Consider the following 19,574-nt stretch of genomic DNA (forward strand, 5'->3'; position numbering starts at 1 on the left):
AATGCAATAACATTTATACATTTTCAAGTGTGTGGCTTAAGTGTCCAAATGCTAAGAAAGAAAAAAAAAGAATGTAAAAAGAAGAACATAGGCTCCTTTTTGCCCAAACCCACAAAGAATGTTGTTCAATTAAAGGCAGTCTTGGCATTTTTAGGAAGACAAAACACAGACATGTCTATTCTTATTCCTGAAATTATTTACAATAATAGTTCATAATAACTTTAAGTACCTACCAAATGATTGTTATTGGCTTGTTCAGATTTTGAGTGATAATACAAATGCTGAAAGTATTGCACAGGGCTTCAGTAAACTAAATCCAGGATATCATAGTTTAGGTATTTCATTGAATTTTTCAGTGTGTTTGATTATATTTGCAGTTTTTGTCAGAGATAAAAGTGCATTAAATGGGATTGGTACATTAGTGTATGTTATGAAATCTGCTCACGGCTGAATTTACCTTTGCGTATGGTAAAATTTCGAAACCTGTAATGAGAAATAGATCTTAAGCATTGATCTTGGGTTTGGAGATGATGCTTTTAGGTTTTCATTTCCTTTCAAAAATAGGATTTATAGGAAAGTTTATGACTTGCATGAACAAATGCAATCAGTATTTTTCCAGTAAAAGTATCTCAAAGCAAAATTGCAGAAGATGTTGAGGCTTGTTTTCAGAGAATATGTTTTGAATCAAAATGATGTTTCTTACCCCATTTTCAAATTGTTTATCTTGTTTTAAGCATAAATCTCACAAAATGTATTCATAATAATAATAATAATTATTAATTATATATAATATATATATTCACCGAAAACTTTGTGACAAAACACAACTTTGCTTCTCAAGTACATTAAATTTGTTGTATGGATAGTAAGATTTTTTTTTACTGAAAACCAAGACAAAAATACTGATTAAGATTTTGTTAAGATTTTAAAACATATCCACAGAACTGTGTGGATTCATATTATAATCAGTGTGTATTATTTTCTTTACTTTGACTTTTTTTACTTTATTATAAATGAAATATTTTCATAATCTGTCACTCTAATGCATCATTTCCTGTTTTTCTAGCAGTCCCAGAGGAGGTGAAGCCTAAATATGTGAAGGGAGCCAAAAGGTATGGACGGCGATCACGGCCAGACAAGACTGACCTGGAGCTCACAGCAGACTCAGAAGACTCCCCACCATTTGCAACAGACAAAGTAGAAACAAATGGTTTGAGGAGAGCCAAGCTCAGGCGCTCCACCTCACTGGAGAGTGTTGAGGTAAAATTCATTATATTTATATGATCTTTATAATTAGTCTGTCCCTGTTGAAAAGACCACCATTGCTGGTCACCAGCATATGTTGTGTTTAGATGCTGTTCCCCAGCATGGGATGCTGGTATTGTCTGATGACTGATTTTATTGTACAAAGAGTCTGTCACATTTGATTCAAACTTGATATTTAAATGTGGATTTGAGTGTAAATAGTTGTCTTCATAGGACTGTATGCAAACGGGCATTGTTAAATGTAAGTAGCACTTGAGGCGTTTATCACTAGGTGTTGTATTGTTAGTCAATTGAATACCTGAGTCAGTTTGATTTTGGTGAATGCATCTGGGCTGACCTGCTTTTCAGAGACAGGAAGTGTGGTAATGTGGAATGTGCAAGTAGTGCAGCCCCCACCATCACCAGACTTTAGTGTTACTTTTGGCTCAGGATCAAACATTGTTCATTTCACATTCCCTCTTATTCTCTCTCGTTCTCTTTCTCCAAAGAGCAGGAGCTTTCATAAAAGATTTCTGTATTTTTCGCTGTGTCTGTGCTTCTTCTGGAGTCATTTTACTTGTGTGCAGACAGGAGAGCCAATGCAAACCTATGCTGCTGGACCTCTTGATCCTTATGTTTGATTATTATGTTATGTTAAATTAAAAAAAAAATTTAGATTCAGTATCATCTTGCCTTGGTACTATAAACAAAGGATGTCACTATAACAGTTGTTTAATGAGGGAAGGAAAGTTCAATTGTTTAAAGCTGTATTTTATGTTTGAAGGAACGTTCTTCAAGGCAAACATCACTACTCATTCTTTGTGTTAGGAATGTAAACAAACCATAAGTTTTAAACTAAACCAAAGTCCCTTTCAAGGCAAGTCAGTCCACAAGTCGCGGCCATCTTTGGAACTCTCCCAGGCAGCATTTTTTGTTACATAAACAAGCGGCATAAAAGTACAGCCTAGTCCTATCCACTTGAATGGGGAAAGACCAAAATCTAAAAAATGGTTGGTCAAGATTATGATCAAAGTACATATTTCAAATCAACAGTAAAATCTGCCAACAATGGTATCATGCATTGTGCTTCTTTAGCTCAGATCATTTTTCAGGCTGGTCCAGCTTATGCGCATGTGCGGTCTTGAGTTGATTGACAGGCGATGTCTGTATCTAAAAGGTGATCGGCTCCTGTTGGTGACCTGTAAGGCGGGACTTCCTTTTCTAGTTCTGTTGGCCATTGGGTATTCCAATCATACCCAATGATACCCATCGTAGCAGGGGTGGGGTTCTTCTTTGTGGAGAAGAAGGATGGCTCACTTAGACCCTGTATAGATTGGTCACAGTTGCCGTTGATGTCCTTAGCCTTCGAACTCTTGCAGGGGGCATCCGTCTTTACGAAGTTGGACCTACGCAACGCTTATCACCATGTCCAAATTAGGGAGAGGGAAGAGTGGAAGACGACACCCTAACCTTAACACCCATAGGGGGCACTTTGAATATTTGGTTATGCCTTTCGGATTGGTCAAAGCCCCCGCTGTTTTCCAGGGGCTCGTGAATGGCGTGCTTCGAGACATGGTCGATCAGTTTGTGTTCATTTATCTAGACAATATTCGGATCTTTTCCCAGAATATCCAGGACCATGTGCAGCACGTCAGGTGGGTGCTCCAGTGACTGTTAGAGAATCGGCTTTTTGTCAAGGCGGAGAAGTGTGCTTTTCACGTACAGTCGGTTCGGTTTCTGGGGTTCCTCGTTTCGTCCGCGGGAGTGCGCATGGACCCAACTAAGGTAAAGGCTGTTTCCGATTAGCCAACCCCAGATTCTCGCAAGGCCTTGCAAAGGTTTCTGGGGTTAGCTAATTTTTATCGGAGGTTTATTAGGAATTACAGTCAGCTCATCACACCTTTAATGGATCTCACCTCCACACGCACTGATTTTTGTTGGTTCGCGGAAGCCGAGGATGCTTTTTCAAAATTAAAGAATGCTTTTTCGCATGGTTTAACCCCAGCTAATCGGAATTACGACGTCGGCAACTGAGAATTATTGGTTGGCATTGGGCGAGTGTGGTCACTGGTTAGAGGGTTCGGGGTATCTTTCGTGGTCTGGATTGATCATAAGAACCTATAGTATATTCGTAGCGCAAAACGTCTCAACTCTAGGTAGGCCCGCTGGGCATTATTTTTCACACGCTTTAATTTCGTTCTGTCGTATTGCCTGGGCTCTAAAAACATCAAGCCCAACTCTCTCTCTCGATGTTTTGAAGTCGAGACATCCACTGTCCCACCGGATACAATTCTACCCTCCTGTGTGGTGGGCATGGTATCCTGGGAGGTGGAGGCCTCGCATCACCGTGTCTCCAGCCGCGTGCCCAATGGGTAGGTTATTTGTTCCGCAATCTGTCCAGACGCATGTTCTACAGAAGGGTCACTCGTCTAACGTCGCTTGTCATCCTGGGGCAACTCGTACCCAGATGCTCATTAGACAACAATTCTGGTGGCCATCACTAGCGCAGGACGTACGTCGCTTCGTTGCAGCATGCCCCATTTGCGTGACTAACAAAATATCCTGTGAACCCCCAGCCGGGCTCCTCCAACCGCTGCCGGTCCCTTCGAGACCCTGGTCACACATAGCCATGGATTTTGTAACTGGTCTCCCCCCCCTCCCATGGCAACACAGTCGTTTTGACTGTAGTGGACCAATTCTCGAAGGCGGCTCACTTTATTCTCCTCCCCAAATTATCTTCAGCAAGGGAGACAGCCGTAGCAGTCATTAATCACGTCTTCCACATTCATGGCCTCCCAGTCGACGTGGTTTCTGACAGAGGCCCCCAATTTGTGTCACATTTTTGGGCAGAGTTCTGCTGACAGCTGGGGGCTACAGTGAGTTAATCCTCTGGGTTCCATCCCCAAACAAATGGGCAAGCTGAGCAGGTGAATCAGGAGCTGGAGAAAGGTCTGTGTTGTGTGACCTCCCGTAATCCGTCTTCTTGGAGTGATCATTTAGTCTGGGTCGAGTACGCCCATAACTCCTTGCAGACGTTGTCTACGGGGTTATCGCCCTTCCAGTGCAGCCTTGGTTACCAGCCCCCTCTGTTCCCTGCACAAGAACCCAATGTCCAGGTTCTGTCCATTCACGCCTTTTTGCAGATATGCCGACGCACCTGGATAGCCACCAGAGAAACCTTCATGGGGAATGCCGCTCGCGTTAAGATGTCTGCGGACCAGCACCGGGTTAAGGCCCCAACTTACGTGTGGGCAGAAGGTTTTGTTGTCCTCTAAGGACATCCCTCTCCGACTTTCCCATCGGCAAGGTCATTAGCCCGGTAGCGGTTCGTCTCAAACTACCTCCTCACCTCAAGCGTATCCATCCGTTTTTTCACGTTTCTAAAATCAAACCCATTTTACGTTCTGTGTTACATCCCGCCACTCCTGTACCTCCTCCTCCATGTCTTATTGATGGCTCTCTGGCATACACAGTCAGGAGACTGATTGATATTAGGCGAAGGGGCAGAGGGTTCCAGTACTTGGTCGACTGGCAGGGCTATGGACCAGAGGAGAGGTGTTGGGTCCCGGCTCGGGACATCCTGGACCGCACCCTCATAGATGAGTTTAACCTCTAACAAGGTCATTCTAGGGAGGGGGGTTGGTGTACTGTCATGGTTCTGGTTGGCCCGCAGGTTTGTTTTGTCATTTTCTCTCCCTCGTGTTTTGCAGGCGCGCTCGACTGGCATAATCAGCGTTTCCATGGGAACGTGCATTGTACATGCCACTGACTGCTTGTTGAGCAACACCTGTTCCAGCCTGATTGCACACCCTGCATATGCCCTCATGTTTCTCTGTTTCTTTGCCAGATTATTATGCTAAGTTGAGTACTAACCTCACTCTCCTTGTCTAGCTGGTCCTGTTTTGTCACACTGTTGGTTTGCCCACGTTGTTCGGGTTGTCTTCGCTGAATTCAGCCTGGCAATCCACAAAGAAGTGCCAATTTTGTTTAACTGAATGTTACTGAGTTTATATTACAGAAGCACAAGTAATGACTTTCGTCATGTCGAACTCGAAATGAAGTACCTAATTGTTACTGTGTTAATGATGTGGTTAAATGAATAGTTCACCCAAAAAAGAAAATTCATCTCATCATTTATTCACCCTCATGCTATCCCAGATGTGTATGACTATCTTTCTTCTGAACACAAAGATTTTTAGAAGAATATCTCAGCTCTGTAGGTCCATACAATGCAAGTCAAGATTTTACCATTGCACTTGTGTATATGGCTGTGTGACAATAAAGTGATTTGATTTTGATTTGATTTGAAGACAACAGGCTTTAAAAAGCACATAAAGGCAGCATAAAAGTAATCCATAAGACTAGTGTTGTCACGGTACAAGAATGTCAGTAGTCGGTACCGATACCAGTGAAATTTCACGGTTCTCGATACCAATTTTGATACCAACAGCAAAAATATCCTAATATGATAATGTGCTATTGAACAAACCAGTTTAGTTATTTTTTATTATTTAGTCATTATTTTAATAATTATAGTTACTTTCCAGAACATTTTTATAAAGTTTAATTTAATTTCATCATCAAAATGGTGTATAATCAATAAATTCTTAACTTTTAACAAGTGAAAATAGAACATTTCAACATGTCATTGCTTTTTTTTTGTTTTTTTTTGTTTTTTTGCCAATCTTTTATTCAACAGCTGTCTTGCTTGTGATATTTTTATTAATTATTATAATTAATAATATTATTACAGTTGTAATCTATTTTTATTAAATTTCTTCAATTTTAGGCATCTAGATTTTATTTTGAATCATGCTTTTATTATAACATGTTTTTTCTGCTGGATGCTTCACTTCCGGATAAACGACACGGTGCAGTGTGATCATTGAAGACTTTTAAGTCACGTCTGAAATCTCATCTCTTTACACTGTCCTTTGAGTTTGACATGTAGGACACAGTTTTGGAGTGTGTGTATTTTAGATTACAGGTGTTTGTGTATGTGGTAATTTTGAAATGTGTTATGTTTTAAATTGTATTACTGTGAAGCACTTTGGTCAACTCTGTTGTTTTAAATGCCATATAAATAAAGTTGAGATTAAAGCGCAAATGCTGTTATTTTAATTATATAAAAATATATTTTACATGTGCTGCATGGTTTACAGTGTATTAATGCTCTGTGTAATTAAGCAATCCAATCAGTTTTGGGTGAGAACAGACCAAAATATAACTAATTTTTCACTATGAATCTTGACATCTGCAGTCTCCATGGCAATCATAATTTCAAGTTCGATTACACTTCCTAGTGCTTGACACATACACAGAAGTGTATATTGAGCTCGAAATCATGATCACCAAGGAGACTACCAATTCAAAGTTTTGGTCACCATTCACTTGCATTGTATGGACCTACATAGCTGAAATATGCTTCTAAAAATCTTTGTTTGTGTTCTTCTAAAGAAAGAAAGTCATACACATCTGGGATGGCATGAGGGTGAGTAAATGATGAGAGAATTTTCATTTTTGAGTGAACTATTCCTTTAAGGCTTGTGAGACTTCAGTCAGATACATTTGAATACATGAATACATTTACTTCACTAGTTCATTGTAAATTGTCCTGTGGTGTGGCAAATTAATTTCTAAAAAATGGCCCATTGTTAGATCCACTACTACATAACTAGATCTCTCTCTCCGTCATAAGATATCCAAATATCAGAGTTTTGTCTGATATCCAAACCCAGTCAACATCAAACCTTGTTATGTTAACTCTTCTACCAGCCCAAGAGGCAGACAGAGTCAGCAGGGGAATATAGCAGAAGGCAGAAGACGGAGTGATGGTAAAAATGAGCAGATTTTATTGAATGATCTTAGTTGCGTCTTTTTCAGTGCTCAGTTTGACTTTTGTGTGATCAGCACAAACTCAACAAGTGTTACAATACCAAGCAAAGACAATGGAAAATTACTGCTTCACAACATCATCCTGTGATGTTGAAGACCTTGAAATGGAGACAGCTCTTTATCTCTAACTTGCAAAGACAATACAGCACACAACATAAGATTAAACTGTAAAAGAATATAAAATGAAAAATAAGAAGTAAAAATGAATATAAAGTAATGAGTACATATGTAAAAAATGTAAGAAATAAATGAAGTACAATACAGATGTATATTTGCTCTTTTGAAGCCGCACACACTCAGGTTACCATTAAAACTCAAATTAGATCAATATGTAGTCTCTCATTTAATTTGAGGTCATAAAACTGCATGCATAATAATTAGAAAAGAAAAAGCAAAATACAGTTTAAAGTTGTTTAGATATCTTGTAGCGTGTCACACCGCAGGACATGTCAACTTTCAGAATTTCATGTCCACTACCTAAAAATCTAGTGTAATGGTGCTTTAGGTTGAGAGTTCTTGGGAGAGTACTGTAGGTCACAGTCTGTGGAGGAGTTAACCATCAAATTCCTTTGCTAAGAAAGCATGCTGGTCTATCAGAGTACAGTTTATGTTGGCAGCGACCGGCATTTGGTGTTTTTGAACCAGTCTGCCAAGCTTCATTTGGTCCAGTGTGTTTTAGTGCCTGTGTGTTCAATGTGTTGTATGTGTTCAACCAGGATTAGAGGTCTTTTTAAGTTGGTCTGGGTGGAGCTCAGTGTGCAAAGCATCAGCTGTGGGCAGAAAGCTTGATAATGTGAAGTAAAACAAGGAATGGGTTTAGCTATAATTTGGCATGGCGTTTCCTTTAACTGTGCCTCTCATTTTAGAAACACTACTTGAATTCCAGAGCTCTCCGTCTCTCTCTCTCTCTCTCTCTCTGGATGTCTCTCCTTTCCTGCTCTGTGACATTCTCTTTCTCCCTCTCCTCTCCCTTCTTTTTCATTTCAATGTTTTAAATATTTAGATCATTTATGTAACCCAGTGCAGGCCATTTTTAGCGTTTAGTTTCTAAAGCCACTTACTTCAGTGTCACTAGCAATTCAGCGCAACTATGTAAAAGGAGGATCCAATTCATCATGTCTCTATCAGTAATCTCTTTTTTTCCCTCCTCTTTTCTCCACAATTTGGAATGCCCAATTCCCAATGCGCTCTTGTGGTGGCGTAGTGACTCGCCTCAATCTGGGTGGCGGAGGACGAATCTTAATTGCCTCCGTGTCTGAGACATCAATCCATGCATCATGTGGCTTGTTGAGTGCGTTACCACGGAGACGTAGTGCATGTGGAGGCTTCACACTATTCTCCGCGGCATCCACGCACAACTCACCATGCGCCCCACCGAGAGCGAGAACTACATTATAGCGACCATGAGGCGGTTACCCCATGTGACTCTACCCTCGCTAGCAACCGGGCCAGTTTGGTTGCTTAGGAGACCTGGCTGGAGTCACTCAGCACACCCTGGATTTGAACTCGCGACTCCAGGGGTGGTAGTCAGTGTCTTTACTTGCTGCATCAGTAATCTCTTTTAAATAATTAACTGAAACACAGTTGAAGCATTATGTAAAATACTTTAAGCTTTCTTAAGCTGTCTCTGCTGGGATGCTTGTAATTGTGAATACATAATGGTTGTCCATGGTATAATTATATAAAATTAGATTTGCTTTTCCTGAAGGAAATACCAGTGCTTGCATGGCAGCAAAAGAATAGCATTAAAGTTTAGGCATAAAAGGAATAATTCACCCAAAAATGATAATTCTCTCATCATTTATCACCCTCATGTCGTCTCAAACTAGTATGACTTTCTTTCTGTGGAACACAAATTAAGATATTTAGAAAATAATCTCAGCTCTGTAGGTCCATACAATGCAAGTGAATGTGACCAAGTACATAAAGCACTTAAAGTCAGCATAAAAGTAATCCATAAGACTCCAGTGGTTTGGGGGCCTGGGTAGCTCAGTGGTAAAAGACACTGGCTACCACCCCTGGAGTTCACTAGTTCGAATCCCAGGGCGTGCTGAGTGACTCTAGCCAGGTCTCCTAAGCAGCCAAATTGGCTTGGTTGCTAGGGAGGGTAGAGTCACATGGGGTAACCTCCTTGTGGTCGCTATAATGTGGTTCGTTCTCAGTGGGGCGCGTGGTGAGTTGAGCATGGATGCCGCGGTGGATGGTGTGAAGCCGCCACATGCACTGTGTCAACAAGCCACGTGATAAGATGCGTGGGTTGGCGGTCTCAGATGCAGAGGCAGCTGGGATTCATCCTCCGCAACCCGGATTAAGGCGAATCACTACACAATCACGAGGACTTAAAAGTGCATAGGGAATTGGGCATTCCAAATTGGGAAGAAAAAAAAAAGACTCCAGTGGTTTAATCCATGTCTTCTGAAGCGATCAATTCAGTTTTGGGTGAGAACAGACCAAAATATAATTCCTTTTTCACTCTACATCTTGCCATGGCAGTGTTTTTAAAAGGTGTTTTTGTTTTGGGTCCAAAGACATAAAAGCAGCATAAAAGTAATCATACATCTCAGTTGGTTTAATCCATGTCTTCTAAAGCGATATGATTGAGAAACAGACCAAAATATAAATCCTTATAGTCACTTTTTAACTTCTATAAGCTGAAGTATTATCAAGTGAAACAGGAAATGAAGCAAGAAGAAATGTAAAGCAGGATCTGATTTTATTCATCAGAAATTGATTGTATTATGAAAAGTGGGTGTTCCATACCAGTATGGAGCCAGGTAGTGGGAGGGGAGGGGTTGAAAAGTAACAAGCATAAAAAAAAAAAGTCATGTTTAACCCTTAAATGCATGGGTGTTTTGCCAAACTTTACTGGGGTCTTTAGCAACCGGCATGTATATCTATCACAAATGGATCTACAAAATGCCCAGAGAGTCTCAAATGTTCAAACATTTTCAAGACAATTAGAAAATAATAGAGTTTAATACATTCTGATATATTTTGTTGTTTTTTATTTTATTTTTCATATATCAAAGAGATGATGCAACAAATATATAACAGGATTCATTACTTTCCCACTGAAAATTTTAAGAGATGAAACTGGCTGTATAACACATATTGAGCTACACATAACACATAATCTACACATAACATCTACTCATAAGCTACACATATTTATTTTCTCAGGCACATTTTGAGTCTAAATAGACAACTTACATAAGTTCAGTAGTACACACAAATAAAAAAATAGCCAAATCTTACTGTTCATGTGTTGTACTTGCTATAGTTTACTTCCATGTTGTTTCTTCATCAAATAGCAATGTCAAAAGTAAATCACTGAAACAACAGTCACATCGAGGGAGAAATAGCTTGTATAATATGTATGTGTACATGTATATACTGTATGTGATACTAATAATTCACCACTGTCACACAGAAAACCAACGTGATATAGTATTTATTTGTATAAACTGAGAACTTATTTGTTTTGTAATAAACAAAGAAATAGATGTCCTGTGATAGTAAACTCATATAGATATGAAATAATCATACAAATATGATTTATGGAAGCACAAAATACTTTTTTTTTACTCATCTAGGGTCTTTAATTACCCTATACACTTTCGGTAATTAAACAGTTATAAAAACAAATATTGTAAATATTTTATTTTTATTATTATTATTTTTTTTTTTTTTTTTTTTACACTATTTATAAGAAAAAGGTTGAGAAATACTGAAGAGGTGTGGGCATAACTCCAAAAAATGGATGAGGTGTAGGGGGGTGGAATGAGGTCCCAGGTCACTAAAGACCTGATATATGCATTAAAGGGTTCAAATGAAGTTTCAACAAAGCAAAAAAAAAAAGAAAAAGATTTACAATATATATCTAAAAATACAATGTTCAGGTATATACTGTAAATATAACTGTACAAGAGAAGCAGAATTACATCAAATATGAAGTCTTGTTTTCAGAGAAATCTCACACAAGTTTGTGAAATTTATGCTTAAAACAAGAAAAAGTCCATTGGCAAATAGTTGTTTCTTGTTATAACCATAAACGTTACTATATTTTATTCTATTTCTCTGAAAACAAGACAAATTATTTTAGATTATTTTGCTTTTCAAGTAAATTTATGAATGTTTCGACATTTTTACTGAAAAACAAAACAAACAAAAAAACAATATGAAAATATTTTTTTGCAGTGAAGTAAAATATCCTAACCCTAACCAGAATGCAGGAATGAGGAATATCAATACAGTACCGCTTTACAAGCAATACATCAAATTTGTCAAATAAATATGTGAAATGAGGAAGCAAGCTAGATGGAACTGTTTGGGGCTGGACAGAGGGTGATTAGTCCTAGAGCCATGAGCACATATTCCAGTCCTTATACCCTTTTGCATTCATGTGAGCAGCAGTACTGCTTGTTTATGTAAATTATTGAACTGCCTCTTATGAATATTGCACACAAGCCTGTTCACCTTTTCATGATGCATAAATTATTTAGTTTTGGGTATGACATCCAAAACACATTTGTATTTTCACCTGGCAGTAGTTTAGGAATGCTGTTGATGAATTGTAATAATATTTTTAGAATTGTGGCTGTTTAAAGGTATTTGAAACACTTAATCTACACTATTGAGTGGGTAAGAAAAAAGAGGGGAGGAGATTGACAGTACAGAGATAAGACAAAGTGTTCTCTCTGAAAAACTGTTTTGGCCTGTTATGTAATGTTGTTTAAAGTTTCAAGCTGATGGTAATTGATTGTGGCTTGTCCTATATTCATCAGTGTATCTCTTGTTGCTGGAGGCTGAACTGTGTACTGTTTTGATCAGTGTATCCTGTTCTATATGTCCCCTGCATGTGATTGTTGCAGTACATTGATTAAACCACAGATATCTTACAGGTCAGTGACTTATTGAATGAAACTCTCCACCACTGGATGGCACTAGCACACAAATGGATTCTTGATGCACAGTGTAATGCCCACCTGTAAAGGAAATCACATGCACCCTAATACTTTAAATGTAGTATTTAAAGAGACAGTAAATAGCAATTGCAAGACACATATCCTGATACATTCTCTGTGCTAGTATACACAAACACATAGGCTATGTTTCGAATAGCACTCTACCACACTAATTTTAGTGTTTCTGCAGTATGCAGTATGTATACTGTGCATTGCATTGTACATTTTCTATGTGACTTACTGCTACATTTTCCAACATGTCTAGTGAACAAGAAAGCTGGATATTGCACTGTTTATTCTTGACTTATGCTGCCTTGATGTGCAGTCGGAATTATCTTACATCCCACTTCTGAAATGGTAATTATGAGTACGTCGTGTTCACGTGCTTTGTTGTCGGAAAGAACAGGAAACATCGATGACGCCAGGTTCATTCATACAATTTCTTGAGGAACTTTTATTTTGACACCATAACACATATTTCTCAGCTTGCTGACAATATTGAAATTTTGGTCAAATACAAGCTATTTTCACGGTGTAAAAATGCACAACATGCATCAAATGGTTGCTAATATGCATAAATGAATATGACCGGAACCGCAAGCGCTAACAATTAGCTGTATTTAAACATTTTATTCATTTTCATTTCAGAAACCCTACACTCCTCTGCCATGTTGGAAGTTTACGTCTCTTCCCAATTCAGAAACTCGGGTGCATATATCTCAGTGTTTTCCAGTCGTAATTACGACTTGAGGGGTCAATTATGTGCAACTTTCAAGTGGGAAACACATATAATTACAATAATTCAGATAGCATGTAAAGGCAGCATTATTTGATCGAACATATTTATTAAAGATGCAAATTGGCAGTTACATTTCTGAGATAAAAGTGGAAGCCACTTTCGAACTGTTTCAGTGTATACTGCTCAGTATGCAGTAAGCTAGGGCCAGGGGTGGAAAGAGTACTGAAAAATAATACTCAAGTAAAAGTACTGTTACTTCTTAAAAAAATGTGTTTGTGTAGAGTAAAAGTACCTGTCCTAAAAACTACTCAAGTAAGAGTAATAGAGTAGCTCATTTAAAAGTACTCATGAGTAGTGAATATTGAGTACTGAGTTGCGAAAGCTATTTCCCTTTATAATAAAAACTCTATGCTGCAATTTAAAAATGTAGCACACATACCATAATTTACATTCCCTTTTACGGCTGTTTGCCAGAAAGAATAAAAAATGTAGGTATTTTATAAGTGTTTATGACTGACGACTTTTAAAATACATCACTTAAATATGATAAACACTACATGAATCTGATTTTTTTTTTTAAATCAAAGGGAGACATGATAACAGAAATGAAAAGATTAAAAAGTTATTTTCAATACACTGATCACCATTTTATATTGTAATGTATGAAACAATTACATTAAAATTAGTTTATGTTTAGGGTCTAAATTTCCCTTAATGCTGACTAAGAGAGTTATTGACGCACATAAATCATGTTCAAAACAATGCAAGGAATGCAAAAATAAAAAAAATAAAAAACACAAAAAGCAGGGTCACTTGGAGTGTCATGTCCTGCACAATAGAGGCGGTAGAGCATTTGTTTGGTACAGGGGCCACATCGGAATTCAAAGGAATAATTCACCGCCCCTGTGCTCTCATTGGTCGTGCAGGCAGTGTTTCCTCCCATTGTTGTGCTCCATCAGTTCTCTCATCATTTACTCACCCTCATGCCATCCCAGATGTGTATGACTTTCTTTCTTTAGCAGGACACAAATTAAGATTTTTAGAAGAATATCTCAGCTCTTTTGGTACATACAATGCAAGTGAATGGGTGCTAAAATTTTGAAGCTCCAAAAATCACATAAGTCAGCATAAAAGTAGCCTAATCTATGTGACTCCAGCGGTTAAATCCATGTCTGATATGATAGGTTGGGTGAGAAATAGATCAATATTTAAGTCAATTTTTACTATAAATTCTCCTCCCTGCCCAGTCAATCTCCACTTCAACTTTCACTTTCTTCTTCTTTTGTTTTTGGCAATTCACATTCTTCATGCATATCGCCACCTACTGGGCAGAGAGAAGAATTTCTAGCAAAAATGGACTTAAATATTGATCTGTTTCTCACCCACACCTACCATATCTCTTCTGAAGACATGGAGTTAACCACTGGAATCATATGGATTACTTTTGTGCTGCCTTTATGTGCTTTTTGGTGTGTCAAAATTTTGGCATCCATTCACGTGCATTGTATGGACTTACAAAGCTGAAATATTCTTTTGTGTTCTGCTGAAGAAAGAAAGTCACGCATCTGGGATGGCATGAGAGTGAGTAAATGATGACAGAATTTTCATTTTTGAGTGAACTATTCCTTTAAGTAGCACATGAGGGGCCACATTGTACTCCTTTTGAGATACAATGTTCCACATTGATTTAGTTCTTGTATCTTTTAAGCCAAGCAATAGTTGTGTTCTCATTCTAATGCATGATGCACAATTTTCTGAAGTTTGTGACTGGTGGAATGTTCCGCCTGTAGTATTGCTCTACAAAGGTTGATACTTTTCTATCAGGCATTAGAAAAAACTTGATAAAGGCTAAGCATAATTATAAATTATTTTATCATCTCTACTTTCCTGGTAATTTATTATACAAATTAACACCCTCTCTACATCAGGGGTCGGTATTATAAAAAAAACTAACAATATTATTATAAAAATATTATTATTAAAAATTTCACTGTTTAATTCTATTACATGAATACTTTTAAAGCTACTCAAGTTATTCTGCCAAAAGCAGAGAGTGGTTTTCTCGTTTCCTTTTTTTTTTTATTAATAGCCTTTATATGACATAGCCTACTAGACAGTACTCAATTCGGTAACATGTACACTTCAAGTCCGACATTTTGATGCAATTAATATATTTCCATAATAATTTCTTAACTTAATAATAACTTATTATTGAGTTCCAAAATATTATGATGAAAAGTGGTCTGAGACCCTATCACAAAGTCGACAAAAACAGGTACACTTTATTTTTTGATTCTTTTTAAGAGGACTCAAGTGTGAACACCATTTTTTTCTTAAAAGTATTTCTGTTGGCAGTAGAGCATGTTTGCCCATGACGAATTTATTCAAAAGGAAACACTTATTCATTGTTGTTTTTTTACGTTAATAATCATATTGCAATTCAAATTGCTATCCCAATATTTTTCAAAATATCTGCAATTAGATATTTATATGTCCAAATCTTTCCGACCTACAGCAAGTATTCCATTTGATTCTAAACATAGCCATACACCCATTTACAGTTTGTAGGCTACTGTTACTTTTAGTTGTATTACATTTGTCTTTAATGGTGTATTTGTAAAATGCTCTCAGTAGTGGAACTGTTAAATAACTCTGTTAGACTCTAAACCATCTCTTATATAAGGTCTTTTACATCATTAGAGAAAGATTTAGCAGTTATGTGAACAAGATTTAAGCCGTTTAGTGTGAGTATGCAGTGCCTCTGTGCTGCCTCAAAGAAATAGAGCAATGTTTGACAGTGCCATAGTGTTACACTTCAGGAAAATCAACTTAAGAATGGCTTACTTATAGTTGTCCCTGCATATTCAGCTGGGAAAGGAGAAAGTATCACCTTTAAGATGTTTTTACACAAAATTGGAATAAAAATGCAAAATAACCTTTTTTTTACTTTTGAGATGAAAACTGTACATCAATTAAATTGGCAATTTGATGAGGTCATGTGGTAACCATGAAGCATACAACAGTTTGAAACATTTATTGTTGCATAAAGGTTTCACATACTATACAGTGGCAAGAATAAGTATGTGAACCCTTTGGAATTAACTGGTTTTCTGTATTAATTGGTCATAAAATGTGATCTTCATTAAAGTCACAAGTATAGAGAAACACAATGTGCTTAAGCTAACAACACACAAACAATTATAATCTTTCATGTCTTTATTGAACACATACCATTAAACATTCTCAACAGTGCTGTGGAAAAAGTAAGTGAACCCTTGGATGTAATAACTGGTTGATCCTCCTTGGGCAGCAATAACCTCAACCAAGCCTTTCCGGTAGCTGCAGATTAGACCTGCACTACGTTCAAATAGAATTTTTGACCATTCTTCCTTACAGAACTGCTTCAGCTCAGCCATATTCTTAGGATGTCTGGTGTGAACGGCTCTCTTGAGGTCATTCCACAGCATCTCTATTGGGTTAAGTTCTGGGCCACTCCAAAAAGTGGATTTTCTTTTTTTGAAGCCATTCTGTAGCGGATTTACTTCAATATTTAGGGTCATTGTCCTGCTGCATCACCCAACTTCTACTGAGCTTCAGCTGGTGCACAGCAACCCTGACATTATCCTGTAGGATATCTTGATAAACTTGGGAATTCATTTTTCCCTCAATGATGGCAAGCGGTCCAGACCCCAAAGCAGCAAATCAGCCCCAAATTATGATGCTCCCTCCACCGTACTTCACTGTTGGGATGTTTTCATGTTGGTGTGCAGTACCTTTTTTATGCCATATGTAGTGCTGCGTGTTCAAACAATTCAACAATATTTTCCCAGTAGCATTGTGGAGTTTCAAGATGGTCTTTGGCAAACTTCAGGTGCGCAGCTTGGAAAGCAGCAGCTTCCTTTTTGGTGTCCTGCCATGGACATCATATCTGTTTATTGTTTCCCATATAGTAGACTCGTGAACAGAGATGTTAACCAGTTCCAATGATTCCTTCAATCTTTAGCGGTCACTCTATGGTTCTTTTTTTACCTCATTGAGCATATGGTGTGCCCTTTGAGTCATCTTGGCTGGACGGACACTTCTAGGGAGAGTACTAAATTGTCTCCATTTATGGACAGTTTGTCTAACTGTGGACAGATGAATATCTAAGCTCTTTAAGATAACTTTGTAACCCTTTCCAGCTTTATGCAAAGCAACAATTCTTGATCGTAGGTCTTTTGAGATCTCTTTTATTGCGGGGCATGGTCCACGCTAGCAGATGCTTCATGTGAATAGCAAACTCAAAATGTTTGAGTGCTTTTTATAAGTCAAAGTAGCTCTAACCTACACCTCTGATCTAGTTTCATTAATTGGATGCCAGATTTGCCAACTCCTGAAGATAATTAGATTTAATGATGTCATTAGCCTAGGGGTTCACATACTTTTTTCAACCTACACTGTGAATGTTTGAATGATGTAATCAATATGTACAAGAACAATACAGTAATTTGTGTTTTTACTTAAAACAGATTGTGTTTGTACATTATTGTAACTTAGATGAAGATCAATCCAGATTTTAAGACAAATTGATACATAAATGCAAGTAATTCCAAAGGGTTCATATACTTTTTCTTGCCACTGTATTTGTGAGTATGCAGTATATACTGTGCAGTACATTAGTATTTTGTTCCATAGTGATGTTTTAACTGTTAAATACACTATTTACAGACTCTCAAGTCAGATGAGGATACAGGAAGCAACAAGGAGTCCACACACCACTATTTTGTGGCACAAGGTACAGAATATTTCTATGTTTTGGAACAGTGCCATTCATATAGAAGGTTTGTGCAAAAATACAAATTTTGCTCTATTTCCATCAAATTTAAAAACTGTATACCCAAGGCCAGTTGAAGCTCTGGAATCAAGATGGCACAGGAAGTCTTCAGCATTCCCCCGACCCTCAACAGGAAGTGACAGATGGGCAGGTGAGGACAGTATGGGAGGAGCTGGGGGTTGGCGCCGCAGGATCATTAAACCGTGAGGAGCTGTCACTCGTCTGTGACCACATCGGCCTCAAGGACTTAAAATCAGAGGTACAGTCATGTAACATTCTGTACTCATAAGTACTCACATCAACCAAGTAAAATACCAAGACATTTTCGGAAAAGCATGTACTGCTTTTATTTCTGCAGTATATAGTATGCAAATTATTTTCTACATTTGCCAAAATGAGCAGTATACAGTAGAGCACACATTTCTAATGTGACGAATAAAGTAATTATAGACACGATTTTACATTTATTTTAAATCATTATTTGATAGGGTTGCCAAAAAAAACTTATGCTAAAAATGTAATTAAAATTGCAAAAGATGAACATGGAATAATACATACAGTTTCACCCACTATTAAAAAAAAAAATTGTGTATACAGCACATAATGTACAGTATTCAACAAATAGTAAGCTAGTATTCCATTCTGAACTTATCTACTCTGTACTGCTTGTTTGCTACTTATTATACGTTTTACAGAGTTTATAGAGACATTTACAGTAGTTCATTGTGTCTGTGCACAGGAGTTAGATGTTCTCTTCTGGAAACTGGACAAAGATCAGGACGGGAGAGTCAGTCTCAATGAGTTCCAGAGCGGTTTATTCAGACAACATGACCTTGCACCCATCTCTACCTCCACCCCTGCCCGACCCAAACCTCAGTGGTCTGTCTCAAAGGTCAGGATCAACTCTCATGGTCATGTTAATATCTGCTTTCTATTGCAATATCAACCAAAAGGAAAACAGCTTTGCTGACTATTCTGTATGTGCATATGAAGTTTATGTTCAAATGAAAGCGTTGTTATGTTCAATGCAGTTATACGCTACTAGTCAAAATTTTGGACACACTTGACGGAATATGTTTTTCATGTTAATCTTAAACACTTTTCATCTGAAAGTTTAACCTTAAATGTTTGATACTAATTTTGTAGAATAATATAAATAGTACTTATGTATGGATTTCTTGACAAAAATTAAATGTTATAAAAAAAAATGCAATTGATAAAATGGACAAAAGCATCCCAGGTGGCACCTCATGAAAATGGTTGAGAGAATGCCCAGTGTGCAGAGCTGTAATCCAGGTTTAATCCGAGCTGTAAAGGTGACTACAAAATAAAATATGTACAGACATTGGTAAATATATACAAATATATTTTAGAATTAATATTTAACACTTTTTAGTCACTATATAATTTCCATACTTTTTTAAAATGTGAAAATAGTAATAAAAAAAAAAATAAAAAAAAAAGAGCAGGTGTGCCCGAACCTCTGGTTATGTGTGAGTGAGTAGCATTTGAATATTTACGCATTACTTTTTGCAAAAATAGAGCAAGCACATTATTTTAACATGATAAATTCTGAGAGAAGCTTGAAAAGGATTTGTAACAGCTATAAACACAACATGACTCCCAGACAATTGTTGCCTTCATGTGCTATCAGAATGATCCTACTTCCCACTTCTGAAGTGGTAATTATGAGTGCATGGTGTTCACCTGATTTGTTGTCGGAAAGAACTGGAAACATGGACGATGCTAGGTTCATTCATACATATTTCTTGAGGAACTTTTATTTTGACACCACAATACTACTGACATAGCTTGCTGACGATATTGGTATTTTGGTCAAATACAAGCTATTTTCACAGTGTAAAAATGTATAACATGCATCAAATGGTTGCTGATATACAGAAAGGCATATGACCAA

At 37.5% G+C, this 19,574-nt stretch overlaps 1 protein-coding gene across 3 annotated transcripts in view; it reads left to right on the forward strand.

Annotated features, from left to right (window-relative positions):
- LOC127411846 (ninein-like protein) overlaps positions 1 to 19,574 on the forward strand; it is a 42,332-nt gene that overhangs the window by 4,982 nt on the left and 17,776 nt on the right. For 2 of the 3 annotated variants that reach the window (XM_051647672.1, XM_051647674.1), the window contains exons 4-7: positions 1,067 to 1,260; positions 17,551 to 17,617; positions 17,725 to 17,915; positions 18,396 to 18,548. In XM_051647672.1, the coding sequence (XP_051503632.1) occupies positions 1,067 to 1,260; positions 17,551 to 17,617; positions 17,725 to 17,915; positions 18,396 to 18,548 (605 nt within the window). Of the gene's footprint in view, positions 1 to 1,066; positions 1,261 to 17,550; positions 17,618 to 17,724; positions 17,916 to 18,395; positions 18,549 to 19,574 lie in introns of those variants that run through there. The other variant, XM_051647673.1, reaches the window with a different exon arrangement.

This window comes from Myxocyprinus asiaticus, chromosome 21, assembly GCF_019703515.2.
Source record: "Myxocyprinus asiaticus isolate MX2 ecotype Aquarium Trade chromosome 21, UBuf_Myxa_2, whole genome shotgun sequence".
Classification (NCBI taxonomy): domain Eukaryota; kingdom Metazoa; phylum Chordata; class Actinopteri; order Cypriniformes; family Catostomidae; genus Myxocyprinus; species Myxocyprinus asiaticus.